The 27,886-nt window shown below is 44.4% G+C and overlaps 2 protein-coding genes and 2 long non-coding RNA genes across 8 annotated transcripts in view; 2 read left to right on the top strand and 2 right to left on the bottom strand.

The window, feature by feature from the left end:
* Nucleotides 1-905, bottom strand: part of GLI2 (GLI family zinc finger 2) — a 383,459-nt gene extending 382,554 nt beyond the window's left edge. Inside the window, exon 1 of the mRNA XM_086897659.1 lies at nucleotides 758-905. The gene's annotated coding sequence lies outside the window, so the exon portion shown is untranslated. The remainder of the gene's footprint in view (nucleotides 1-757) is intronic.
* On the top strand, nucleotides 790-26,156 carry LOC111932226 (uncharacterized). 5 transcript variants are annotated; one of them, XR_002866011.2, is made up of 4 exons: nucleotides 790-1,811; nucleotides 2,918-2,985; nucleotides 6,660-6,772; nucleotides 9,774-10,147. It is a non-coding gene; the product is annotated as an uncharacterized LOC111932226 (long non-coding RNA). The 5 variants fall into 5 exon arrangements; XR_015289240.1 differs by lacking the exons at nucleotides 6,660-6,772; nucleotides 9,774-10,147 and adding an exon at nucleotides 24,457-26,156; XR_015289241.1 differs by lacking the exons at nucleotides 6,660-6,772; nucleotides 9,774-10,147 and adding an exon at nucleotides 23,823-26,156.
* LOC147652272 (uncharacterized) lies at nucleotides 10,357-11,438 on the top strand. Its single transcript, XR_015289247.1, has 2 exons — nucleotides 10,357-10,468; nucleotides 11,044-11,438. It is a non-coding gene; the product is annotated as an uncharacterized LOC147652272 (long non-coding RNA).
* Nucleotides 21,895-27,886, bottom strand: INHBB (inhibin subunit beta B). The gene is made up of 2 exons (XM_086897685.1): nucleotides 27,351-27,886; nucleotides 21,895-24,719 (listed from the first exon to the last, which is right to left on the bottom strand). The coding sequence occupies exons 1-2, from the start codon at nucleotides 27,751-27,753 to the stop codon at nucleotides 23,944-23,946; spliced, it is 1,179 nt and encodes a 392-aa protein (XP_086753811.1). The 5' UTR covers nucleotides 27,754-27,886; the 3' UTR covers nucleotides 21,895-23,943.

Genomic DNA, 27,886 nt, shown 5'->3' with positions numbered 1-27,886 from the left:
CATTTTCTTAAACAGCTTTACCTAGGCAATGGGAGCAGCATTGTGTAATGCGGCGATTTACTCTGAATAGCATAATGCTTCCTTATCTTTTTTTGCCCGATTAATTTCCTGACTGAAGTAGCACATAAAACCAAGCTGGTTAGACAACATGTGTCAGGAGCCACGTGTCCTGTTCAAATTGAAACGGGGAGACGGAACTGAGAGAGCCCAGGTCTCTTGCCCTTTCCTTGCACATCTGTTCCAGGTACACTGCTCTTCCACCGTGACACCACCGAGACCGTCACCAGACCAGAGCTTCTGGCAGTCACTGACTACGTGTGATAATATATATCAATATGTTGTTTTTTTGAGAGGGGGGAGTTAAAAGTTTATGGTCCTCAAGGACATAGACTGTAGCTCAAAAACAGAAATGAAGTGGAACAGGGTTTTGTGATGCAACTCCACAAAGCCTTGACGGCCTCACAGGAAGCACTGGTGCAAGCAGGAGACCATCGCAGCAAACCCTGGGCTGCTTCCCTTCACCACTTGCTTCTCAGCTTTAGTTGCCTCCCTCCCTAAACACACCTGCATGCAGGTACATGCTCACCCCTTTTCAGGAATTTCACTATTGTTTTCAAGATGGAAAAGAGAAAAAAAGCCATCCTGAACTCAGCCAGGGCCTCCCGAGCAGAGCAAGGAGGGACGAGGGCCGCGCTGCCGAGGAGCAGCGCCGAGTCCCCAGTGACGCAATCCCCCCGGCCCAGCACCACGGCCTCACCACGGCCCGGGGAGAGGCTCCGGCCCGCCCCCGATCCCTGCCGGCCTCCCCACGGACAGCAGCCCACGGCGGACTGCCGGCAAGCCGCAGGCGCGCGGTGTGTGCCTCCCTGCCGCGGAGCATAAACAGAAGCAGCTGGGCCCCGCTCGGCTCCGTCCCACATGTCGCCTCGCCACGGGCACCCACGCGCCGCGCGGGCCCGCACACCGGCGGTGCTCGCCACGCACGTGACCGAGGTGCCAACGACAGCCCGAGCGCTGCCGCAGCCCCCGCCCGCCACGCTGGGCCCCTCGCCCCGCCGCCCCCAGCCCCTCTCCTCCGCCGGCTTCCGCTCCTCTCCCGCCTGTCCCCGCGCAGCAACGCGGCCTCCCTTGCAGGGGGCTTGTTTGCTCCTAAACAGCGAGCGATCGTCCCCTCCTCCCCTCTCACACCAGCTCGGGGGCAAAGCTCACTTTCCGCCCTCGTTACCTGTTTTGCTCCCTCTGGAGTCCCCCCCCCCCATTTCCCAGGGAATTTCCAGCAACAGTGTTTAACCTCAACGTTTAAAAATCCCTGGTGGCAGAGCCTGACATTCAGTGCACAGAAGCCTGCTCGACCTCAGCCCTGTGCACCAGGCTGCCCAGCATCCCTGCCTCGTTGTACCCATGAGGGTCTCTGCCCCAGACGGTCCCAGCAAAAGCAGTTTCAGGGCTGAATTCAGTCGGGTTTCACATCTTTTTCTTTTGCGGAGGTGATACTACATTGCCAGCTACGCTTTTTTACCATATGCAACACCAACACACTGGCAGTTAACAAGCTACAACACAGAACCACTTGGCAACACAGAGAAAATGGGCAGAAAATCCCCAAGCAAGAGGGAAGAGGGGAAAAAAATGCGATGAATTGACTGCATTAAGCATGCAAGAGAGAACTGTAAAGGAGAGCCTGCCAGGGAGCAAAGGTGCCCTCCCAGGCTTGTGCACAGCACCAAGTAGGGAACTTCAGCAGGGGAAGCAGCCACTGCTAGACCATCAGCGAGATGAAGCACCTGAATACTTTCTGGAGAGCAACAGAGGTGAGAAACCAAACCAATCTTAGTGTCAGTTCCCCTCTTGAAGTCAACTCATGTGGTTGCCTGCTGTAGCTTGGGATCCAGGAACACACGAGGTGCCTCCCAGTCCCAACGGGACCTCTGAATTTTACTGTCCCTTAAGTTAGAGTACAAGCAATACTTGTCTGTAAGTGTGGTGTGACTGTACCAAAAGCATCCGTGCTGGGCAGCAATGCCCTGGGAGGCAGGGGCTCAGGCAGCCTGGCTCCACATTGGAGAGCACGTTGGGCCAATGAAGATGAGCTCAGCCAGTAGTGGATTCAAGGTGAGAGAATGGAGTTTTGTTGCTGCTGCAGGAATGAAGTTTGGAGCTGTCTTCACTTGTAACACCACATAATTCTAGGTGGCTGCAGATTTATTACTGTATTTTCCCAAATTTGGAAGGCTTCCACTTTTGACCACATAAAAGAAAGAAGCATTTTCCTTTTCTCAGTATGACCTCCATTTTCTATTCTGAGACAAAATCCATTATAGCAATGCCTGGAAAAGCTACACATCTAATCATTTTCCCTGAGAATTCCTCAGAATGTTGAGATGGGTTTAGCTTGGCCAGAGCTTTTCTACCCCCCAGCAAGAGAAACTGCTTGTGAGAGTCTCAGTTTTTAAAAGATAATGTCTGTGTTCGCTGCAGGATTTTTCCTGTTACCAGTTTGATTTGCAATCACAGCTGAAGGCCTATGCCATGAATTATTTGCCAGTTAAGCAGTGCTTGCATGGAGGCTGCGTATTTTACACCTTGACAGCTATTACAGGCAGAAGGTAACTGGAGCTTTGACTTAAATGTAAATTATCAAACACCGAAAAGTCTGAAGCAGAGACCCAAGCTGACTTGGACAGAAGACACAACAGAGATAAATTTGCTGCTGACGTTTTATCTTTGGTGGGAGTAACAATGGTAAAGACAAAATCAAAATGTCCATATCTGCCTTACTCTTTAACAGCAGACTTTTTAATCCTTCCTGAAGACACCCAGAAAAATTATTTATGTCATGGAACAAATATTGGAAAAGATAGGTGCCCTCTGTTACAACTAATATGATTAATATCCTTGCTTAATCTTTTTTTCTTAGGGAGAAGAGAGTGATCTCACTACTCCAATCACATTGCATTGTTATATACCTTGGAAACAGAAAAGCAGGTATTAAAAAAGGTGAAAATGGGATTTTATTAGTATTACAGATATGTGCCTCAAATTCAGTTCAGGATCCCTAGAGTATCGTATGGGTACTGTCCATAAGCACATTTAGGACCCAAGATGTTCTTCTCCTCCCTAGCAGAGACAGAGCAGTTGAACTATTTGCTTTGCTGCAGTTAAACGCTTTAACAAGCATGATGTCACTACAGTCAGCCAAACACTGGGAAATGTTTTATTTTTCATTTGTTTGTGAAAGTGAAATAGAAAAGGTCTTTAAGCTATTTAGTAGATTCCCTTTGTTGATTTAATTTACTTCAGATATAATATATGTAATTTTAGTTATTTCATCAGCAATATAAAGCCTATTATCTATTGGATTTCAAGTCTGAGGTAACTCTTTGCAACCAAATACATGATTTAATAATAATTCTGTCATCAAGTGAAATCTTTCCCTGAGATAGATACTGAAAGCAGCCTGCCCACATAGCAAGATATTTATTTTTTTTCCTCGGAGGCTTTTCAGCAGGGTCAGACCTGAAAATGGTTAATCACATTCCTATTATTTCACCTAAAGTTTTGAGCAAGATTGATTATAGCAGAGGACTCTGTCCAGCTTCCTATTTTGTTTGTGCTCCTGCCTGTGCAGGATCATGGAACAGTGTTTCTGTAATCCCCACCTAGAGAACAACATGAAAATATCAGCTTTTTCCAAAATGAGTAGCAGGAGTTGTTGACCAGATGATAAAGATTTTAATATTCATAAAACCAGAATGTCAAAGAAGAACATCTTGTATGAGAATTAATGTTTCCAAGTCGTAATCGTCATTCCCAAATGCATGCAATGCTGCTAGCGAAAGTCTTGCTCTCTCTCCTTCTGACATGTGGAAGTTTAGGCACCCACCAAAGTCTGGGAATTACCTGCTAGAATTGTTCACCTCTTCTTTTTTTATTCTTGTCTATGTTGGCCAGCAAGCCAAACCAGTTTTGATTTCCATATCTTTTATTTGTACATTGTTCAATGAGGCACGGGCCAATTCCACATTAAAAATAAATTTACTTTGTCACCATCATAAACTGCACTGGCCAAAACCATAACATGCTGCTGATTAAGGCTGTGCAAATAGAGCATCCCCTTAAGGAAGAAAAATGGGCACTTGTGCTCATGGGAAAACAGGGAGCAGCCAAAGTCTGGCAACTCAGCAGCTCTGATGACCCTGCAGAGGATTATCAGCTCTTCACTTTGCAGTGGAAAGATCCAAGCCTCCACAGCCTGCAAGGGAGGGGAAAAAACCCATTTCACAGACCAAGGTGATGTTTCTAGCCATGGTTTTCCACACTGTGGGGAGAGGAAAGAATGACAGGGAACCTGATCAATTTGTAGACTAACAGTCTGTAAGAGAAGGTGACAGAGGATGGATCCAAGCAATAGGACAAGGAGCAGTGGGTAGAAACTGATGCACAGGAAGTTCCACCTGAATAAAAGGAAGAACTTCTTTACTGTGCAGTGACTGAGCACTGGAACAGATTGGCCAGAGCTTTGGAGTTCCCCTCACTGGAGATATTCCAGAACTGTCTGGACCCAGTCCTGTGCCATGTGCTCTGGTATGGCCCAGGTGACCCACTGAACTCCCTTCCAACCTCTCTGATGCTGTGAAACCTCAGTTCCCCAACACTGCAATATAAATACTTCACCCCTGACCTGCTCTCCAAGGGCTCGAGAGAGTCCTCTCTTGGCTCCCCTCATCTGCAGTTTTTACAGTAGGATATTGCATGACAAAGAACAAAACATTACCATCCTGTGCTGCTGTGCTCTGCATCTGCCCCTCTTGCTCTGATTTTCATACCATAAGCAGTGGGCTTTTGGTGTATGTGCTCAATTAGAAGAGCAGAAATCAGAGTTCAGTTTCCACTCTAAAATACATCTTATGTTTATAACTAAAAGCTGCACTAATTCAAGTTGAAATTATTTTTTAAACTCTGGCAAGAGGTTTTGTACAGATTCATATTTCTATTTAGGCTAAGCTTTTTCAGGTGCAGTTCAAGCTTGGGATAAAAATTTGAAATAAACACTATTTACACTGCAGTAGATTGCATTTGCAGATTTCACATCTGAATCCATTTGATTCATATTGAATCTATTTAATCTGCATTTTTAGTATGCACGCCCTTCTTTCTATGCCCCTAAGTGTTAAATTCTGTCCTAGTCATACAAAGAATTTCACATATTTATGCTAAAACTAGAAATGCACGTTAAGGATTTTCAACTATTCTCCAAATTCTGCCATAAAACAAGTAGTTAAAATCATCACCAATACATTGATATTGAAACTACTACTTTTTCCAACAACGCCTTTCAAAATACTTTATAGCCCTTACAATAGCTGTGTGTAAAATCTGGGGGAGAGGAAAAAAAAAAAGCAAGATACAAAATATTTGTTTTAATTTAGTCACAAGCTGTGCTTTCTACTTTAACTCAGTTTCCTTTGTCTGGTTATACCTCCATTGCATTCCTTTCCTTAGGTGCTGGCCACCTGCACCACATGTTCACCAAAGGCCTCCTGTTCACATTATTGTGACCGGGATTTTAATTTTTTCCCCCCTCTTTACCATTTTTTCTAGGGCCAGCTTTGCTCCTCCAAGGCAAATGAACCTTACTTCCTGCATTTTCATCGCTTTTCCATTAGTTTTCCGTGCTACTTCAACCTTGCCTCCATGCATTTCTTTCCATGCCATTGCATCATTTTTTTCCCCTTGAAAAAAGCAAGAAAAGATGGAGTATGGTTTCATCATCTTGCAACACTCTCCTACGCTCTGCTGGTCTAAAAGGTAGAAGCTTGAGGCTTGTAGCACCTTCCTTGGGAAGCACAAGTTTCAGTCTTCCCATCCTCAGCCTCGAGCAGTCATCAACACCTGCAGAACAGCAGATCTGTGTTTTCTTCTGAAAGCTTTGACACTAGACCTCTTTAACAATTTCCAGCTCATTATCCCCTTCCTCCTACCCTGCCTCTCCACAGTGCCAGTTTCTAAGAAGCATTGCTTGGGCCTTCAGTGCCTCTCCTCGTGTGCCACAGGTGATGGCACAACAGGTACACCCAGGCCTACCAAGGCAGCTTCTCCAGCAGCCTCTGCCTGGTTCAGCCGAGAAGTGTCAGCCTCTGGCTGGCTTGTCTTTGTGTGTAACAAACCTTAGCATGGGTAAAAATACCCTTTTAGCCTTCTCTGAAGTGATTCTTGCCAACTCACACATTTTCAGTCATCCCTTCTTGTCTGATCCATTGGCCTTCAGCTAGGCTTAACTTCATCATTCTAAGTCCTCCTATTTACACGAAGTAGTGCGTGCAGGTGCTTCCCAAGGAGTCTGACACACAGCCCTCCCTCAGCCTCTGCACAAGATAAACATGTGCCATCGGGTGTGTCACTGCTTTATGCAGCTTTGATTCAGTGGTGTTCTACAGAATTCTGCTGCAAGATCAATTGATCATTAATTACATTTTGTTCATAAGCTCTTTGGGGAGGCAACATATTTTGTTGTCTGCCTGTGTAATGCCTGGAGCATTAAGGTCCCTTCACACCACAGCAATGTCGATAATATATACTCCCAACTGTGCTAGGTGCTATACATAAATAGTGACACCTCATAGATTGGCACTACCATTTTTTTCTTTGTTGTCTGCTAGTCTAGGTAACAGATGATCACAAGACAGAAGAATAAGTGACCCTGCATTACATAGTTTCATAGTCCCAAACACAGTTAAAATCAGGGAGAAAGGACAAGACGCTACTAAAGCAGGTAATCTGAATCACAATACAGAGTACAGTCATGATATCATCAAATTAATATCTAGAGTGATTTGAAATATTTTCCAATAAAAACAGAATTAGTTAACCTGTAGACTCTAGGCATTAAGATATGGTAGGACACCCAAGATACAGAATCAAAATAAATGCTTTTCATTAGGGCATATAGCACCAACAGGAGCAGTCATGCAATATGAAAAAAAATTGACCTTCAGTTTAGCATCACTGGGAGATCAATCATCAGGTATCTACTCCTACCTAGCTTCTCTTTGTGGGCCTCTCCACAACACACAATGAAAATAATGAAGATACATCTCTTTGCCTTATTACAGAACAATGGTTCGGCTGCTTTGAGTTTTGCTGTGGAATAAACATTAATGAAGTGTGCAACTGGAGGTGCCATCCAAGGAGCACACATGGGTACCCACAAATTAATGCTACCTTCTTAGCGATGGCATACTGTTTAGGGGTCAAACATAATCAAAGCTCAGCCCTCTTTCAGGTTCCTCTGACACAGGCCGTGCAGACCAGGCCGCAGAGAGGCTCAGAGCTGTGCTCACTGCTGCACACAGCCTGAGAGGGACCAGGAGCACTCCCAGTGTACCCAGCATCACCTGCTGGAGGGACTGGCCAGCCGTGCCTGAAGCACGGTCAAGTGGCATGTACTCACTGTTCCCAAGCTCCTCCCAAGCATGAGATCAACATTTTAGTCTTACCCAATGAATAGATGCTTGCCAGAGATTAAGTAAACATTTGCTGTGGTTTCTGTTAGCAGCAGATCAGGAGAATTGTCAGGGGCTACTGGCAAGTGTGGAAGCTCCTCTGCAGGGCTACCTTTCCTCTTATCTATTCCTTATTTCAGGGTATTCTTCTTAGGGTCCTTCATATTTTTGCACTGCTGCTATTCTTCTATGGTGCCTCTCATCCAAAAGCATTACACTGCAGGTATCAAAAAAACCCCTCAATTCCATAGTTCCTGTACTTCGGGGCAGAGGTTAAAAGCAAACTCTCCTGGTACCTAGCCTTTCTCATGACACCTCCCAAACTCTGCAGCAGACACAGACCTGGGATTAACTGCATCACCACAGCTACCACAGGTTTATTACACCAGCCCCCCCCATCTGGGAAGCAGCTACATGACAGGTCTCACACACTAACAAATCCAGCTCCCCATCTCCAGCAGCCTGAGGTAGGGTGTGACAGCACACCTCTGCCATCCTCAGCTCTTAGGGAGCATCCCCACAAGAAGGGCACCTGAGAAAATGCAATTCTCTATTTGATGTCCTGATCACAGAAACAAAGCTCTCCCTCTTCTTCACACCACACTGGCCTTTCACTGTATCAGGGGGGGAAAAAAAAACCTTATCTGAACTGAAGTAAATGCCAATTCCATGTCAATTCTGCTTTCCTCAAAATACCCTCATAACACCCCTATTTTAGGCAGGCAAAGATGTTTCACAATCATACAGAGGTCTTCTTCTAAACATATTACATCGTTAAAGAGGAATTACTCCAGTGGGAAAACCAGTGTAAAACAAGAAGTGGGATAAGAATCACACCCTTCATTTCATTCTGTGTAGCTTTTTTTTCCCCCTTACATAAGCTTCAACACTCAAGTTCAAGGCAAATGCTTGCAATATTTCTACATTATCCTCAGTAATGTGACAAGAGCAATTACAGAGTCCAGGGAAGCTAAGTAACACTGCTAAAACAGTGGGTGGTCTAAAGGCTTGAATAGCTCCTGTGCACTAACACTGCAGTGGAGTCCCCCAGACCCCCACTTTGTACCCTAGGCAATTCAGCCATGCTCTGCAACACTGGCCTTTTTGTCTGGGACATTCTGGCACCAGCACTGCTTAGCTGACTTGAGACATACCCAAGTTCTTTCAGGTGGTCTGCAAAGTTAACTCACCCTTAAAGAGTTTGTCCTTGGTACCCACCACATCTCCTTCATTCTCCGTTTCTGTTGAAAGCTCTAGGCAGAAGCATGCTGAACATTTTGCAAGGAAAATCTGCTCAGAGACAGCTATTCCAGGTGCACAGGCCTTTGCTGAGTACAGCATTATTTGGGGTATTCTCTAAAAGAAATTAAAATCTACTTTTACAGTAAAAGAGCCATTTGCCATGTGCAATGTGCTGAAATACTTTGCCACAGCAAAGTCTGGTCTAAACATGTTGTTGGCCAATAAAAGGGGGGAAACATGCTGCCAGTAAACATTTGCGTGGTATGTCTTTGAAGGCTTCAAGGCAGACTAAGTGGAATAATTGTGAAGATGTATTATTTATAATACAACAAATCTTCCCCACAAGATATAGGTCTCCATTAACCTAGTACCCAACTGCTTTTAAGTGCATTTTTTAATGTGTTTACCCTGCTAAGGGAGTTATGTTTTATTATCTCCATTTTGCATTTGGGGAATTGAGGTACTGGGAGATTAATAGATTTGCTCGAGGTTACATAGCAAATCTCCAGCAAAGCACAAATGCAGACCAAGTGTCCCAGATTGTTCTTCTCCACTGGATGTATCCATCGATATGCCAGGACACATTAAAACATCAAAGGTCTCTTGTGAGGTGACTTTTTCCTTTGTAATAAAAAAGACCGATGTCATGCGAGCAAGCAATGACAATTGTATTGGAGTCAACAGAAGTTCATCTATTTACAGAAAAAATTGAAGCAAGGTCTAGAGCATTTTTCTAGCTATCCACTCCATTCAACTCAAATTCACAAATTTTTCACGGATGAGACCTGCTGCATTTGAAAAACTACCTATTCACTCATCAAGATTTAGTGATAGCCTTTACATTTCACATACTACCATTTAAAGTCAGATGCTGCTTCATGTCTCCCTCAAGCCAAGTGGAGCTGCAAAGGGGTTCAGCTTTTTCAAATCTGCTCACACAGTGAAGATGCTGAATGTGGATATGGGACCCTTACTGTGGTACAATGGTGCTATGGATTGTTTGTCATTGATTTTCATCTTGACTTACAGGAAGAAGTGATGGAATCTTAATCTTTTACAGTACCTTACACCAGCAAGCCTTTAGGGGAATGGTCTTATGGGGTTCAGTAGAAGACCACCTTTCTCCCCACGTCCTCTTCACCAGCTCTCCACTAAGTCAACCTCCCTGAAGACGAAACCTGTGCTGCTCTCCATCCATGCTAGAGTTTGTGGAACTGGGAATCTCACAGAATCACAGAGTGTTCTCAGTCAGATCCTGCAACCCCCTCTCCTACTCCCCAAACACCAGCTTAGTACCCTCTCTAAATCCTCTTTGGGAGGAAAAGACCTCAATGAGTGCAACTACAACTTGGTATCTTTCAAGCAGATGATATTTCCATTAATTTCCAAGCTCCTGTTTAAATGTAAGTGTACATAGAGTTGGAATGAATAATAGGGCTGATAACAATGAAAGCAGAATACATTGTGCTACGTATGCCCTTGTCAGCACACAGATGTCATAAAGCATCCTGGTTCCACCATAAAAATGTTAAAGAACCTAGGACTTTGTCTAAAATATCTTGGCTAGGAGCTTAATCACTTCTAAGACTAAAAAAAAATCCCTTTGGTACAGCAAAGTGAGTTGCACAAAAGGAGTTCTACAGAGAACATGTGAGACATGACGTTTTTCATCAGCATGGAGAGTGGGCCCACTTTAGTTCACAAAATACCAGTGGCAGAGCCTGGTAAGTTTACTCTGTGAAACATCACATGTAAGTCAGCCTCCTGACTGGAACAAATGAGATTTAGTCCTCACTGCAAAGCTGCCACCAAAAAAGCCTGCAAGCCAGTTTCATTTAGCAAATGGGCAGTACCTTCTCACAGCAGGGACAGATTTTATTTTCCATTTAGGATCAGGGACACACACAGGTAAACAGCAGTAATGCACCTCTAGGCTGTTCCATGCCTCAGCTCATTTTAAATAAAGCTACCTCAGGGAAGGGAGGTGGTTTTGAGGTGAAATACAAAATTGAGGAACTGCGATATCTGTATCCTTCTTGAAGGTGAGCGCGACATGCAGAACATGATACTCCGCCTCCAGCACAGTCTGGGCTGCTCAAGACACGATTGACATCCCCCGACAAAGATTTAAAGATTATTCAGTATCAAATGTTCACCAGTGTTTTGAACAGCTAAACAATGAATTTTCCCACTGCCTCTCCTGCTAATGATGAGCGAATAAAGAATCCCCTAGGGAATTTCCCTTCATCTGCTCACGAGTGCCACTTCGCTAGTCACATTTATCTGACAAATCTTACAGATGGCTTGGCACGAGCTTGCAACAAGCACACCATCTTTGGAGCTGGGATTGGCCGCCCGAGCCACGCGACGCTTTCTGTGGCAAACTGGGCGAGCCCACAGCGGAGCCCCATACCAGCTACTGGAGAAATATCCCGAGGAAATTTACAGCTTCACCCAGCACTGTTTCAGCAGAAGACACTGATGATGACATTTCCGACACTGCAGCCACCCCATGAGGAGTGGAGTCTCTTGGCACAGGAGAATTTGTTCTCTGACCCAGACAGAAAGATATCCTGGAAAATTACTCCCATTGAGCCCTTTTCCTGCTGTTTTTGTGCTGAATGCCTGTTAAAGATGAATTTTCCCCGTTAAAATAATGGGGAAGAGAATATAAAGATCCATCTGCAGACCACATTTTCAGAGAGGTTTTTGTTTGTTTTCCAACATTGTCTGTGAAACATTGGTTGAGTCTTTCGAGCTCTTTCCAGATGTGTACTCTCCTCGTGCTATGTACCCAACTCTAATTCTAGTTGGAAAGCTGTTTGACTCAGGCAAATGAATAGCAGGATTTTAAAACAGATACAAATAGTAAAACTAGGGCTTTGTGCAATCCCATAGGTACTATAGATGGGACCGTCCAAACACAGATCCTTCTAATCCACCAAGAAAATGCCCTTAAGACCTGTTCAGAGTCAGACTTAAATCCATAAAATCCAGGAAATTCAGAGATAAGCCTGGATATCTGGACTGATATTCTGTCCTCAGTTCACCTTACTGGGTAAATGTTAATGAATGCATTTGTTTATTCCCTACAGTTCTATGCAGGGAATATCAACAATCTGATATTATGGGAGGAGGTGAAATTTTTTCTTCCGTATGTGTGTGTAGGAGTTGCTCAATATAATTTATTCTCTTTCACAATAAAACTGTATAGCTCCTCGATCCTTTCAGAGCTACACAGGGTCTGTCTTATAAAGTTTTGGAGAAGAAGCCTCAAAGGAAAATCAGTTATTACAGGAAACAGGACTGATTTTCAGTACTCCACGATTTTGCCTTTCCACTCACACTAAGCAGGTATTCCAATATAAAACACCATCCAGATGCATTTCACACAGACTCTGAACCCAGACCTTCACAGGCAACATGGGACCAAGTTTACCAATCACAAATGGAGGAGAACTGGAGCACACAACACCTCTAAGAGCACTGACCCACATGTGCCTGCTGCAGAAACCTGCAGGGGCAGAGCTGTCACATCAAGTACAAACAGAAGAATGGCCATACCAGCCCATCTAGCCAAGCATCAAGTCTCCTATAGCTGGCTCCTGGAGCAAGCCAGAAAGCAGCAGAAGCAAGGGAACCACTTATGCTATTTCCCTCACATTTCTGCTAGCCTCCAGCTATTTTCAGATCAAGGTATTTCCTAAGCCAGATGTGGTTTCTAGCTACTTAGTAATCCTCCATGCATTTCTTTACACAAACTTGTCCAGTCATCCTTTGAACTCTAATAAGCTTTTAGCCTCCACAACCACCTTTGGCAGTGAATTCCTTGTGTCCACTACCAGTTGCATGGAGAACATCTCTTTTTGTTTGCTTTGAGCCTGGCTCCTTCTAGTTTCATTTAATGATTTTAATTGATACACTGCCACAGAACAAACAATCCCTGCCCACCTTCTGACTTGAAGCATTCACTCCTACCCCACCAACATCTCATCTTCAAGCTGATGAGTTTCAGCCTAATCAAATTTTTCTCACACGGAAGGCAAATACAAGTGAAGTATAAGCCAACTATTTTTCTTTCCTTCTAAGCTCCCAATACACCTTTTTACTTCACACTCTGGAAACGCCATCTTTCCCATATTAAAGGGAAGTAGGTGACAGGTTTGTAGTTACTTTTATAATCTGCAAAGTGGCAGAGAAGTAGACCAAAATCTGCAGGGCATATTATGACACTGGGGACTACGGTGCATTAAGCCTTAGTCCCAGTGACTTCACCAGGTATTGGACAAAGTTCACTTTACAATTTTTTTAAACTGTATGTATGTAGCAGTCATTTCATCAGTAATGGGCACCATGACCAATACATAATTCAGGTCCTGCTACAGTCACGGGATCATGTGTTTGAGCTCTAGGGGTGCTCAAGTCCCAAAGTCCTGATAGTCTCAATCCAGAAACTACAACTGTGAATTCAGCTTCCAGCAGAAACATTGAATGAAACCCATGGTCACATTACCCACAAAAAAAGCTCTGTACATCTTCACTACCATCAGCTGTTCTTCTCTCCCCATCCCCAAAAGACACAAAATATGAGTGAGTTTAGCCCAAGAAAAGATTTCTGCAGGATAAGAAGGCAGATGTGGCAGAGACTTTGTGAAGTCTGCTAAAGGTTTTGCTATTGCCAGCTAATTTGATGTAAAAGATATGCAGATACTATTGTGATGGGCAGCCCTACAAGCCCCTAAGATAAAACTCCCATTTATGACAAAATTTATCCCTGGTAAAAATGGCACTATTCCATTGAAATCAATAAGGTTGCACCTGTGAATGCCAGCTGTGAATTGAGTCCATGGTTCTCAAATGATGTAAAGTGCTTCAGGAGGAAAGATGCTATATTTAGGTGCCATATTATTGCTATGTAGACATTTTCATAACCCCTAATTATGGGGCTTTTTTTTGCAAGCTCTGTAGTATTAACTGGATTGGATAAATATATAATTAGAGAGTGTTTCAACATGCACACTCTTGATGCTAGAAGCTTTATCAGCTCTTTCTTTTCTTCATGATCTGTTTTGCTTTTCTTTTAAAGCTGTTTCTATCAATTATGGTAAGATTTACTCAGAGCCCCAATAAAGGGTCACTGCAGACATGCCAGCTTAATAGAAGAGAACTACATTTATGTTCCAGAACTTTTCTGTTTTCCAGAAAGACACCTCTGAGTTGTCATTGTATGACAACATTGCCAGAAGCTAAGCCAATCAGGAAAAAAAAAAAAAAAATAACACAACAACAAAACAACAGAACAACAGCAACAAAGAACTTTTCAGAAGTTTCCTGACCCCAAATTGTTTATAGGTTAAGCATTTCTACTCTAACAGCTTCAACAGAAGATCTGCTGCCCAAATATTTGCTGGATCTCTCCACTCTTTTGCTGGTAGACAGAAAGGAAGGACCCACAGAGGTTCTTCACATTCTGCACAGTGCCAGTGATGCACAAACAGCTTCAAAGATCTACAGATAGGATGTAGATACAGCCCTGTCTAAAATGCCACCACTCTAACAAATTACTAATTTTCCCGACTGGAAAAAGGCAAGCTAACTTTTTTTATAGCATCTGCTTTGTCAAATTAAAAGATACCATTAATAATTAAAATCCAACTAGTCTGACAGGAGTAAAAAAACAAAAACAGAAAAAAAGTAGCACCTGCATTTTCCTTTGTAGTTGATGAAGAAACCTGCATAACAATTTATTGCAAACCAAAAAAAGTCCTAAACAAATATGCTTCTTGGTTTTCTGATCAGGTATAGCAAATAAAGTATCAGATTCTCTTAGATGTGTTTATTAACGTTTTCCTTTGCACCAGCTTATATCCAGTGAGAATTTGAAAAGCTAAATTACAAGTATAAACACTTCAAAACAGATGTTAATAATAGAAAGAATTAAGAACATTGCTAGAGTGACACAACACGGATGCTGCATTATTAAACAAATGGCTCACAATGGTGTTATGACATGAGTCATAATGCCTGATGCCGTGAACATAGTGCAGAAAAGAACAATAGCTATCACCAGCTACAGAAATACACAGAGCACCAGGAGCCTGACTGCTGACTGATCTAAAGCAAGGGGTTTGTCTACAAGCCAACGTGATAAACTCACACCTGGTGCAAATGGGTGCAACTGAACAGCTCATGGAGTAATAGCACCTTTGGCTAAGGCTCTGATATTGCACCAAAAGTACTACAGGCTTTGCTCTGTACAGTTTTGAAGTCTGCTTTTTGACTGTAATTGACTGGGGAATTCCAAATTTGTAGGATTTTGAACCTGCTTTCCACAGGTGTGAATAACTGAATCTGGCCCTACATTACCATCAACAGCTTTTTAAACCCAGCAAATAACAGAGTACATCTGAATTGTTTTAACATTCAATATCACCTCAAGAAAGTCTGCCAGAGACAGCAAACTGCTGGCCATCAGCACAAGGACTGCTCTGCCATTCCTTTTGTTGCTTTATCTGCTAACTATGGATGGCAACTGGTGATGTTGAAGAAAAAGATTACTCTGAGAGCTGGCGCATCCACAAGCTTAACAAACAAAGGATGGAATCAAATCCTGGAGTGCATTTACAGCATGTGCTCCCCATAATTAAAAGTCTATTTGCAGCATGCAAAGTAGAAAAAGCTTTCATTTAGGGCAGAACTTAAACACAGCATTACTTTCCCTGTTTGATGCAATAACCCCATTCAAGGAGGTACAGCCTAGGAGCAGTGTTCTCCAAGATGCACATGTCTAAATTGTCAAAAGGAGGGGAGGAGAAAATGAGAACAAAGTAAGTGGAACCCACCCATAAAATGAAATATAGGGCTTGATTCATTGTCACGCACTGTTAACACAGTGATTCAACCACTGTGGTACACAGCTAAAAGAAACAGAGCTGGTTTAAATCCTGCATCTCTGTGCCTATCACATATTTAATAAGAAACACTCAGCACAAAGACTTAGATGGGTTCCACTCTGCTCAAGTGCCACCCAGAAGCTCCCAGTATAGGAAGCATGGCCAAATATAAGGCAAGTGGTCAGGGCACTATGGTATTCCAGCCCTACCTCAGCTTTTACACTGGGGACCCCTGGCAGCAGTCCTAAAGGTAGCCTCAAGGTTGCTCCAAGCTGTGCTAAAGTCCAAACCAGTTTCTGAACTATTTCAAAACACAAGTTGAGCAAAAGTGGTTTGCGGCACTCTCATGGATGTGGAGCAGGCTAGAGCAGAGCCACATCTGAGAACAGGCTGCCTCTCTTCAGCCATCACAAGGACACCTACATACCTCATACTGAATGCAAGAAAGCTTAATTACCAAGAATCAGGTACACAAGAGACAGGAAATCTACTCAAAATAGTCAGTAGCTACACTGCATTACCTCCAATCTCTCATCAGGATCCCCCAAAATAAATTGTATTACAGGAGCATTAACATGGCAGAAGACAATTTGCTTAGATAAAGCCTTGTGTTTCTTGTCTGTGTGTTTACATGCTCACCCATGCAAACATGCCACCCTGATCAAGCCAAACATACACAATGCATATAAGACATAAATAAATACTTATGAGTCACTGATAACCACCTCATAAATTATATGGTCTTAAGAAGTATCACTGCTAAAGATAATGCACACAATTGGATACAAAATACACATACACGACTCTCATTAAGACAGATAACATTGTTTGTTTCCTTTCACAAGAGCCCAAGGCCTTAATTTATAAAGTCCTGATTTTTGATAACCTTGGAGTCCCAACAGCTGAGGATCAGTTCCAAAGTCTGACCCAAAACCAGGCCATATGAGACCAAATGAGATTGCAGAGGATATAGTGAATAGAATACGGCACATGGGGGTCCAAAAGTCCAAGAGCCCAGTCTGCTTCAGCTCACAGAAGCCAGATGCAGTATTATTTATAACCCTTTATCTTCAAATGGATAAAGCACCCAACTCTCCTACCTCGCTCCTGCTGCACTGCTCTGGACCAGCTCCCCCATCACCGGGTGAGGAGCTCAGCTCCAGCTGCAGGAAAGTGCAGCTGCTGCAGCTCTTCCACAGCTCCTCACAAACCCCTCTGCAGAAACAGGCACAAGCCACTCCAGCCAGCACAGTGAAGAGGGGCAAGATGAGTCCAGCAGCCTCCACTTGGGCAAAACCTAAACGCCACTTTGGTGCCACTCGACTGACACAGCCCAAACACAACGTGTTTGTTTTGCTGACACATAGGTTTAAGTTTGCTCCCCAGCCACATCTTCTTTCCCCTTGGATACAATAGTCATCTTCATAGCACTTATTATAACATATTGCAGCAATAATGTGTAATTATCCTCAAAAACAAAGCAAAAGCTCAAGATAAAAATAACAGGCACTGAGCACACTTACCAGCTGGAGGAAGGCAGTGAGGCAGCATGAGCTGCAGCCCTAAAATGGCTGTGCTGTAGCCTGATTTCAAAGGCCAGACTGCAGGAGAGCACACAGAGAGGTGAACCCTCTCCAAAAGCAGGTCCAAAAGGAGAAAGAGAAGTAGTACACAGATTCTGTGGAGGTGTCCTTATAGAGAAGTGCCTCCCCTGGGGCCTGGCGGTTAGGTTCAATGATTGCATTTGGGCCAGGGCAGAACTACAAATGCACAGAACCTGTGAGGGCTGATCTTTTCTGAGGAGAGGTGCATCATCAATCATAGCTTTCACCTGGGTCTTCCTTGGTCTGACCTAGGGAAATCAAATCAGTTTCCTTCTTACCTTTTTTTCCAGTTTTGCTGGATGTGTTTACTTTGACTTTCATGGACTCATAGAATGGTTTGGTTTGGAAGGGACTTTAAAGATCATTTAGTTCCAAGCCCCCTGATATGGGTAGGGATATCTTCCCTTAGACCAGGTTGCTCAAAGTCCCATTAATCTGGCCTTGAACACTTCCAGGGATGAGGCATCCAGAACATCACTGGGCAACCTGTTCCACTACCTCACCACCCTCACAATAAAGAATTTGTGCCTTACAGCTCATCTAAGCCTATCCTCATTCAGATTAAAGCCATCACTCTTTGGCTATCACTAAATGCCCTTGTAAAAAGTCCCTCTCCAACTCTCTTGTAGGGCATTTTAGGCACTGTAAACCTTCTCTTCTGCAGTCTGAACAACCCCAGCTCTCTCAGTCTGTCTTCACAGAAGAGGTATTCCAGCCCTCTGATCATTTTTGTGACCCTCCTCAGGATTCTTCAACAAGTCCATGTCCTTCTTATGCTAGGGGCTCCAGAGCTGGATGCAGACTGCAGGTAGGGCCTCACCAGAATGGAGTACAGGGGCAGAATAACTTTCCTCTGCCCACAACAGATACAGCAGAACCCTCTACTTCCAAGCTTTCACAACAATGTAGCCTGAAAGCAAGTTATGGTGGTGGGGGGAACAAAACAGTTTCAATGACCAAAAACTGAGGGTCTATGAATTCAATAAAATATTGATTTAAAATTCTCAATGGCAGATCACAAAGACAGTAAATCTGATCAAGTATTAAAAAGCTGTACACATATCTCAGGGCTCTGATGACTTCGAGATCTCTCAGGTCATGCGGTGTATGCGTGTGTGTGTAAAAGCTTGACGTCTCTGCTTTGTACAAGGAAGGCTGGTTAGAGCTGCACACATTCCAAGAGGGCCTCTGTTGAATAGAATTGGCCAAATCAGATTAAAAACGCAATATCTATGGTGAAGGCTGCAAGCTGCCTGCTCAGAGATTCCACTGATGTGAACCAGAAGTTCCTTGCATGTGGTCAGGCCTTAAATTTGATACTGGAATTTAAAAACAAATTAAGATTCCCATGTAATATTGACTGGTTTGTTGGGTTGTTTTTTCTTTTTTGTTTTTTTTTTCAGAGTAAAAGATTTTACAGTATGGAATGCTATATGCAGTGGTTACATGAGTCCAAGTAATTGTACCAATTATATAATTTGATATAATTGCACTAATTACATAAACACATAATAATGAAATATAAGTTATTCCAAGAGCTAAACTGGAAGAACATTAAAGAACCTAAATCTGCTCCCACTTACTTTAGTACAAATCAGAAACAATTCCCTTGAAATCAATGAAGTTACCCAAATAAAATTGGCCCCTACTGTTACAAGCAGGCAAGTAAATCCAGCTTTTAGTTCAAGGTTACTGGCTGGGCAAGAAAATGGAAGCTACTGGGGCATTTTGCACTGATGCAGCTTGTTAATTCCTGGCCAAATTCCAGTGTATGTAGGGAGATTCATGACAAAGTTAGATGTCTTCTGCTCTTGTTCTGATCTGTCACCCAGCATGTGTGGGTTTTGCTAAAACTTTTAGCTGCTGATTCCAAAGTAAGAATTACTTTTTAAAGAAATAGTGAGAGCTGAGAATGAGCTGGGCCCAATCAGAAATTCCAGAAAACCGGATTCAGGTGTGTCTTTACTCATATGGTTCCTAGCCTGAATTACAGCTGCAGACTTTTGGAGAGTTACTGTAGACTGACATCAGCATTAACTGGAACAGACTCCCCTCTTAGGCAGAAATTTGTATTTCTGATTAATTTTGCAAAATATTCTCCTACCCTTCCCAGCAGAAACCACTCCATACAAAAATTATGCTTACAAAGGATGCATTCGGTGAGGGGTTTCCCTCTTCTCCGGTGGCAGGGCAAGTGAAGCAATTAATTTTCAGCTGCTGTGTTCATCTCTCACAAGTGACAAAGCAAAGAAGGTGAGAGCTAGCAGTTTTGGAACAGGTGTCTATTATGTGTGGAAATACATGATGTATGCAGAGTTAATCCACAAGTGCTCTGTTGCATCACATCGTGACAGTCACCCTGTTCACACCATCCTCATTAACAGCAGTGGGAGGTCCGGGATGGGGTTTTGCCTGTGTTAGAATATTTTAAAGGGTGAAGATTCTCCAGCTCCAGAGATTGATTCTGTCACATGATAGAAGACACCGATTTAGCATTTAGACAATCGAGTTCAAAGTCTATCAAAGACAAGAGAGTCACCAAGTCACATTTGGGTGGGGGGGTATGGATGTGACAGCTGTTTTTTGAGGTAGAGTACCTAACCTGGTATAAAGCAATGAAACTGCATACTCAGTATTATGAGGATGGGAATGACAGATTGGAAAACCCCAAAATTTTTGAAAAGCAGCCATGAGGCTTGGGCATCTCATTTTTCATTTTGCCTGATTTCAAAAATGCAGGAGGTGGAAGCTGCACAAAGCGGAATTCCAGCACTCCCCTGTAAAAAGCTGGAAATAGCTGTAGCTTTGTCACATCTCTGGAAAACCAAAATCAAGCTCAAACTGTCTCAGATTGGTCTCACAAAAATAAAGATTTTATTTCATTTTAGCCTTAGAAATCTGTGTGACAGGTTGCTATCAGCACCAGGATACAAGAACACCTCACTGTCTGTAGAATGCTCAGAGCAGCAAGGGACTCCATGCTGCAGAAAACTCCAAGCATGTTCAGTTCACATTGATTTCTAGAGTCTCTTTCACACAAAAAATAAAAGGACCTGGGAGCCTGGACTATGATCCAGCTCTTCCTGCTCCCAGATGATGCCACTCACACTATCCTGATATTCATGTTCTTCCTTGCATTTCTGTTTCTGTCCCATAAACACCATGACTCTAGCTACAAATAAGGGAGCAGAGAAGGCAGGGACAGGGGAAGAAAGCTGGGAAAGACTTTTACCAAGAAAAGAGGTGCTTTCTGATGGCCTCTGTGAAAGAGTTCAGGGTCCCAAGCTTGCTTGTGGGTTTGCAGCAGGATGCAGAGCACAGCCTGTTCCTGCCCCTCACTCCTGGCCAGCCCAAGCTCAAAGCATCCTGGCTGACAGCAATTCCTTGTTCCCCAGGTCCAAATCCCTCACTGAGACACCCTGATCTCCCCTCCTGAACACAGGAATCCCAATGTCCAATGCAGGGTTTGGCTTTGACCCCAGGAACCAAACACTTCCAATTAAGAATGAAGCCTCCAGGGCCTCGCATTTCAGTGGGCAAGATTTCTTAATCTACCCCACTTTTTAAAGGGCTGCCCAGTCTTATTTATAATGATGGTGTCATATTAGGGCAAACATGCCTTCAGAGTGAAGGGATGGGTATTGGCCACCACTTTCAAGGGGCATTTATTGAACTCATCAGTTGCACAGCTGACCCATGGTATGAAAACCAGAGAGAAGGCTCCTGAGAGGTGGATCAGCAAGAGTGAGTGGTTAGTGGCTTTGACAATCAACGTGCAGTTTGAGGTGGTGAGAAAGCTGAGATATTAAAAAAATTCTTTCTGGAGGACGAAGTTCTGAGAAGCAGGTTGTTGACACAATCACAGCAAATTATTCTTCCAGGTCCTCCCGTTTAACCCCAGTGCCTGGCTGTGAGGAGACCTGGGCAGAGCTACACCTGAATGTGAATTTTAACTAGAACCCATCATTAGCTGTATGATCTTGCTTCTTCAACACTTTCCAGGTTTCAGGGTCAGATCTAACATTTGCTAAGTCAACAGAGGTCCTTCTCTCAGCTTCAAGCTGGCATTTGCTCATGTGTCCAGGAGGAAGAATTTATCTGTGAAAATCAATTAAATCAATATCTGAATATATGTGTAGCTGACTACTTGAATATTTCTCAACATTTTTGAGGGCTAGTTAGTAGAAGGGAGATATTTTACTAAAAAGGAAAAAAAAACAAACCCTTTTCTTAGTGTCACCTAGTTTTGGAAAAAAAAAAAAAAATCAAACTTACTATTGATCTTTTATTCCTGGAAGTGTTTTCCATGTATTTTTTTTACTTCTTCTAAGCAGTCAGGGAGTGACCCAGGGAAGAAGTTACATTCTTACACAGCAGGTGAACCAGGAACTTGCTGTAAATGACCTGCAGGTATGCGGAACAGCGCTGTTCCTGTGCCCAGAGCCCCTGCGCTGCTGCAGAGAGAAAGAAGCAGATGCTTACATGTATAGACAGCAATAAAACTGGAGTGTAACATTTTTAGGATCGCAGCTGAGCTCTCAGACAAGGCTTTCTGCAGTGACTAATATGACTACGGTCTAATGCGACAGTTCACCGTCTGCAGCCTATTCAGTCCCGAAAGTAAGCGAGTTCCTCCAGATGTTACACACTGAAAAAAAAAAAAAAAAAAAAAAGCAAAAAAAAAAAAGCATACATCCAGTTTTCAATCTTTTTTATTTATTTAAACTGTACACAAATGTAAAATACTTCAACAGCAAATCTAAGTGAAAATTGTTTGGTTTAAATTATTATGGAACAGAACCTAAAAGGAACTTTATTAAATAAACATAAAAATTGGATTTAAAGGATGCACATATTGTAATGTATTCTACAATAGTCACTTTTTTTTCACTCTACATTCCATGTGCGTATGGTATAGAAAAGACACTGAATAGAACAAACAGAATCCATTTTGTACCCTGAAACAATTGGTAGGCCTCGTGAGGGATTGCTCAGTATGACTACATGATATATGATGGCTTTGCCATCTCATAAAAATTATAACTAATATGTTGGCCTCTTTGGTTCCAAAATTTATGTATAATACATTTAACTGTATTCATTTTTTGCTGCTATAAAAATAACATTTTTTTTCAAATGGCAGTTTTTGACTAATCATGCAACTAAATCAGTGCAAACATTAAAAGCAATCATTCGCTTTAAAAAAGAAGCAAAAGATTTAATTTCAAGTATAAAAAAATATAAAAAAGTCATATCATAAGTCCAGTTTTGTCTAGTATGGGTCAACACTTTAAATTGCATAGCTCATGCGGCACCTGTTTACCTAGATAGTGAGCAAAGATAAGTGCACTATCAAGTACCACTTTTCAAGGCATTGAAATTTGCAAGTGCTATTATACGTGCATTCAAGCAGTTTGCAAGTGCTATGCTGTATCATTATTTTCTGATCTTTATGGCCATCCTTGACACCTCCTGGTAAGGAAATTGAAAGCACTCTCCTCTCTCCTCCTTTCCAAGACTGTAAAAATGTTCCTCGCCTGTTATTAAACACACTGCATTTCCCAGAACATCTCCACTCTGTCGCTGTCACTCCTCTTTAGGGTTCATTGGTTTAGCCGTGGTGGCCATGGCTTGTTTGCTTATCCCCCACGTGACGTAGCCTTGCTGAGTCCCCCATTGAAGAACACAGATTGCAACTTTTGACTTTTTGTTCTTCGAACAGTGAGAGATGCCAACAGTCAACACAGTCCAGATATGGTATCGATTCCTTTTTCCAAGACACAGCAGGTGTAGCCAACCATGGCTTGCTAGTGGGCAGTGAAAGCATCGGATCACGCCAGCCCAGCTTGTGACTCCGCAACGGCCAGGTGTTAGAAATACAGCAGTTTCTTACATGTCTGTCCCTTTTTTTTACTCTCTCTCTCTCTCCCCCCGATGGAACCACACAATTCCTTGCTGGAAGTGCTGTAGGAAGAAGCGGGTATCTGTGATGTTTATGTTTAGATAAATTTAAATTAAGAGGAAGTGATCGCCTCCCAAGGCAGGTGTCCTGCAGCTTCCTGCTAGACCTAAGAGGTGACAGTCAACTTTTTTTTTTTTTCCTTTTTTGTTTTTTATTTAATTTTCTAAGTTTGGTCATTTTGACACCTGCGTGCAAGAATACGTTGTGTTCTCACAGTCTGTGCTTTTGCCTGAGCAAAGGGAGCTCATTTCGGTCTGGCTTCGCCGGCAGGCGGGGAAACAGCTGCTCAGCCGTTCACTCGTACTGGCAGGCATTTAGGTCCGTCGTCACTGGTCACTGACTTTCTGTGCTCATGTCCCCTTTCCGAGCTGCTTCGTGTGTGTGTGTGTGTCTGTGTCTGTGTGTATGAGCGCGTGTCTGTGTGCGTGCCCACATTTCGTGTGTGTGTGTGTGTGTGTGTGTGTGTGTGTGTCTTTAAGATATTTCATAGCATTAACTTATAAGTGATAGAATATATAAGTGTCCATGATCCACAAACTGCCACTGTCCTGACACCAAAGTGAAATGATTATTTTTTTTCTTTTTTTTTTCTTTTTTTTTTTGTCAAACTTTTCCACAGTGACTTTCCAACACTGATGCCTGGATACACAGTGAAACTTCCTCCAACACCATCTTGTACGGGAATGTTTCTCTCTCTCTCCCCCTCTCTCTCTCTCTCCCCCCCCAAAACACACCTTAAATCAAGCACAACCACATTCTTCCACAATCATATTGGGAACGTCCCTTTTCACAATGTTGTATTCATCATCAAAGTACAGCATTGACATTGTGCTAAGTTTGGTTGGAATGCAACAGGAGTTCACGGTGCCCGGGTTCAGCCCCCGCATTCGGTACTGATTCACGACAGCGGTGTGAAAGGAGGAAGCCGACCCCGGGACACCGGCCAAGTAGGCCGGGCAGCTCCCTTCACAGTAATTCCCATAGTAACCTGATGGTGCTATGATCCAGTCATTCCACCCAATGAGTCTAAAGTCAATGTAAAACTGTTGCCTGCAACATAGATTGGTCCTGCCATCGCACTCCAGGCCTCTTTTCCGGATCCTGTGTTTGTTATCAGCGAGGCGGGCTTGCACCACTAAAAAAGGCCGGTGGGATTCCTCCCCAGGGTCCACATAAATTGGCAGCACTGAATACTCTTCACAGCCCTCACATTGAACATCCAAGTTCAGTCTCCTTTCTCCTCTCTCAAACAGAGCCTGGATCGCCTCTGTCATGGGAAAAGTGTGCCAACCACTTCTTTTGAGATCAACTTTCTTTTCAACCACATTCCACTTGTTGCTAGTGTCCGGGTCTTGGAAATAGACTTTGACTCTTACTTTTCGCCTGCTGCCTTTCTCTAAGACATATGGAAGCAGCTTCAAGTAAAGCCACAGGCTGGCTTGAACGACAAACAAGTTCTGGTTCCCTTCATTCGAGATGAAGAAATAGAGGCGGACTCTAGATGAGGCCAGATCGTCTGCAAGATAAGGAGAGATCAGCGAGATTAAGTCAAAAAGGAAATGTTATCTTGTGTGCCTTTCTGGATTCAGGGACAACGCTAGAGCACAGCAGATCGAGCGAACGGCAACGAGGCTGTGCCAGTCAGAAGGCATGCACTGCATCAAATATCCCCAATTTGCAACTAGAATTAATTGAAAAGGGGACTTCCCACAGCAACCTTCAACACTGGACTGCATTCGGATGTGTCAGATCCACAGACATCACTAAGAGCTTTCCAGAATATATGTTTTTTCCAGAAAGCCAGATTTAAAGATGCTACAGCAGCACCTTGAAAAAGACCGGCACTAGGACTAGGACTCTGCTATCTCATCAGTTTAAGAATAGTTTTAACTTTCAGCTACCTGCCAATTCTCACGGGGAGAGCTCCTTCAATAACCACTAAAACGCCAATGCCAAACCAGGGATTTTGTTTCGATTTGCACATATTCTCGTCGCGGTTTAAAGGAGAGGATTCACGAGACAGAACGGAAAATATTTCAGTAATGTGCCTGCCTGTCCAACAGATCAAGCTAACCCCCACTTATCTGGTAGAATATCTGCTATTATTAATCATTTCAATCTCTGCCTTTTCTCCCCGAAATGATGAACTCCCATACGAGGCAAGGCAATGAAGCGGTTGTTCCCGCTGTAACGCCGTTATTGGCTGTTCTCAATACGCTTTTCAGCAACACCAGAATTAAAGGAGAGAAATTGTCACAGAAAACCAAATGTCACCAAATGTCTGACATAACCCCTTATTTGTAAACAGAAGAGCCTGCTGCATGAAATATTTCAGAAATACCAGCGGCCTTCCTGCAATTTTGTACTGTAAGTCCTAACTAAATTTGGCGTAGGTGATAAATGTGCCGGCCTTTATGGCGGAGACCGTAATTCTGGTCCCTGAATCAAAGCATCCCAATCGCTATTTAAAATTATTGCTGGAAAGGCATTTTCTCATCTGCCCTTATCGGTTTTGCTTCCGTCTGTACAGAGCTAAATGTAGATTTTTTTTCTGCCTTTCCTTCCCTAAGAATCTTTAGCATTTTTGTCAATCTCTGAATGGGATTTTTTGCGTAGTCGGTGTCTTCATTTGTTACCCTAGATGTCTTTCAAATGTGCCTCCAGAGCCCATTCAGTACCTTGTAATAGTTCAGTGACAAAAATTTTCACTGTGTTTGTCTACGTTTTACATAAAGTCAATTTTGGAAGTGTTACAAAAGACAGCGATTGACTGAATACCAAATGGAAGTGCAAGCCCACCCCCGATTTCCCAACAACATCCTATTAAAAAATAATAACCCCCAAAATGTACACTAAGAAAGCCTTTCGCATGTTAGTAAATACACAACTTTTTCGTAAACTGTGGTGACAGTGACAGAAAAAGAACAGTACGGTGCTGCTGCACCGATCCACATCACTTGTGTTGTGTGAGATTGTGTGCGCTCATAAATTTTGTATGTGAATATAACAAGCATATGTATAATGCAACAGATCCCATAGATACTGTAAATGTATATGCCTTTGGTAAGTGGGAGGGTAGATAAAGAAGATGAGTGGGCAGCATACAGGATAGAAAGAGATTTATTTTGTGGACAAATGATCTATAGATGCCACAAGAAGATAGAGAGAGAAAAATGAACCGAGCGATAGAGTGATGAAGGAAAGGAGAGATGGGCAGATAGACAGGAGAGAGGTAATTTGCAGGGTGATGGTGTTCCAGCCAGATGTGCAAAGTTCACGGGGACAGTGGTTAAACTACTGGAAAGCTGTGCCGAAGGGATTCGGTGACACATAACTGCAATGGCTGGACAGGACTGAGATGGCTGGTACTGCGGGGATGCAGGGCAGTTAGTGAGAGGACTGACGGACAGACAGGAGACAGACACACTTGGTAGGACACCGCATGCAGAGGACAAACAGACAAGGCCAATACTGCAAATGAAAGCTACATAAATGGGAAACAAACGGAAAGAGAGGATGGGCAAATGCAAGCCTCAACAGACAGATGCAGGCAGTGAACCAGATGAATGTGCAGGGCAGACAGACAAGGCAAGGGATGCAAGAGATGGAGCGGGACAGGCAGAGGAGGGACAGTGGGACACGCAGGCACGGAGACAAGCCCCGGTGCAGCTGGAAGGACCGCCGGAGGGAAGCCGGGGGCAGAGGCTGCGGAGGGATGGAGGGACAAGAGAGAGGAGTTGCAGGGCGCAGCCCGGGGAGAATCCCGGGCACAGGGGCACGAGCAGGGAGGACGGGAAGGCGCGGGCAGGGCCAGGGCGAGACGGTGCGGGGCAGAGGGGAGAGCGAAGGAGGCGGACGGCAAGCGGGTGAGCTGGGCGGCCAGGTGCCTGTACCAGGCAGAAGGACAGGCAGGGTGCGCAGGAGGCCAGGCAAGGGCAGCCGGGGGACTGCCAGGGGTCAGGCGGGCGGAAAGAGAAGGTGGGCAGGAGGACAGGCAGGGCGAGAGGGAAGACTGACAGAGGTCAAGCAGGGGGACTGACAGGGGTCGAGCAGGGGGAATGACAGACGGGGCGAGGCAGGGCAGGGGCCGCGGCGGGTCGGGCAGGGGGGCGCGGGCGGCGGGGGCGCGCGGCCGGGCGGCGCCCACCTGTCTCGGCGAAGCTGATGATCTCGGAGACCGGGTCGTGGGCCGGGGGCCCGGCGCTCGCCTGCCCGTCCAGGCTGGGGATCTCCACGCGGCCGTCCTCCCGCACCTTGCCGGCGTGCAGCTTGCGCAGCGCCGTGACCATGGCCGCCTTGGGCACGGCGTGCGTGATGTTGGGCCGGTCCCGCATCTGCAGCCGGCTCAGGATGTGCCTCTTCACCGCCTCCAGGAAATCCCCGTCCACCTTGCCCGGCTCCTCGGGCCGCCGGAAGCCGCAGGAGGTGCATGTGTCCTGCGGGGAGCCGCCGGCGGGGGCCGGCGGGGTCGGGGTGGCCGCGGCGCCCAGCAGGAGCAGCCCGCAGGCCAGCAGCGCGGCCAGCACCCCCCGGCGAGCCGCCCCGTCCATGGCGGAGGAGCGGGGGGCCGAGCTGGGGGCCGCCCCGGAGCGCCGCAGGGAGCCCGTCTGCAGGCAGCGCCGCTCCGAGCGCTCCGCGGCGCGGAGGGGGCGGTGGCAGCCAAGCTGGGGGGCCGCAACCGCT

This window comes from Cyanistes caeruleus, chromosome 7 (assembly GCF_971803275.1).
Source record: "Cyanistes caeruleus chromosome 7, bCyaCae1.hap1.1, whole genome shotgun sequence".
In the NCBI taxonomy this organism is placed as follows: domain Eukaryota; kingdom Metazoa; phylum Chordata; class Aves; order Passeriformes; family Paridae; genus Cyanistes; species Cyanistes caeruleus.
Note: the sequence above shows the minus strand (reverse complement) of the source record. Positions and strands in the feature narration are given on the sequence as shown.

Bases quoted from the DNA above. Each gene is read 5' to 3' on its own strand.
- INHBB (XM_086897685.1), bottom strand. From the start codon at position 27,753: ATGGACGGGGCGGCTCGCCGGGGGGTGCTGGCCGCGCTGCTGGCCTGC. The intron at 24,720-27,350 runs GTGGGCGCCGCC...CTTATCTTGCAG, and splicing joins CATCAGCTTCGCCGAGACAG to ACGATCTGGCCTCATCTAGA.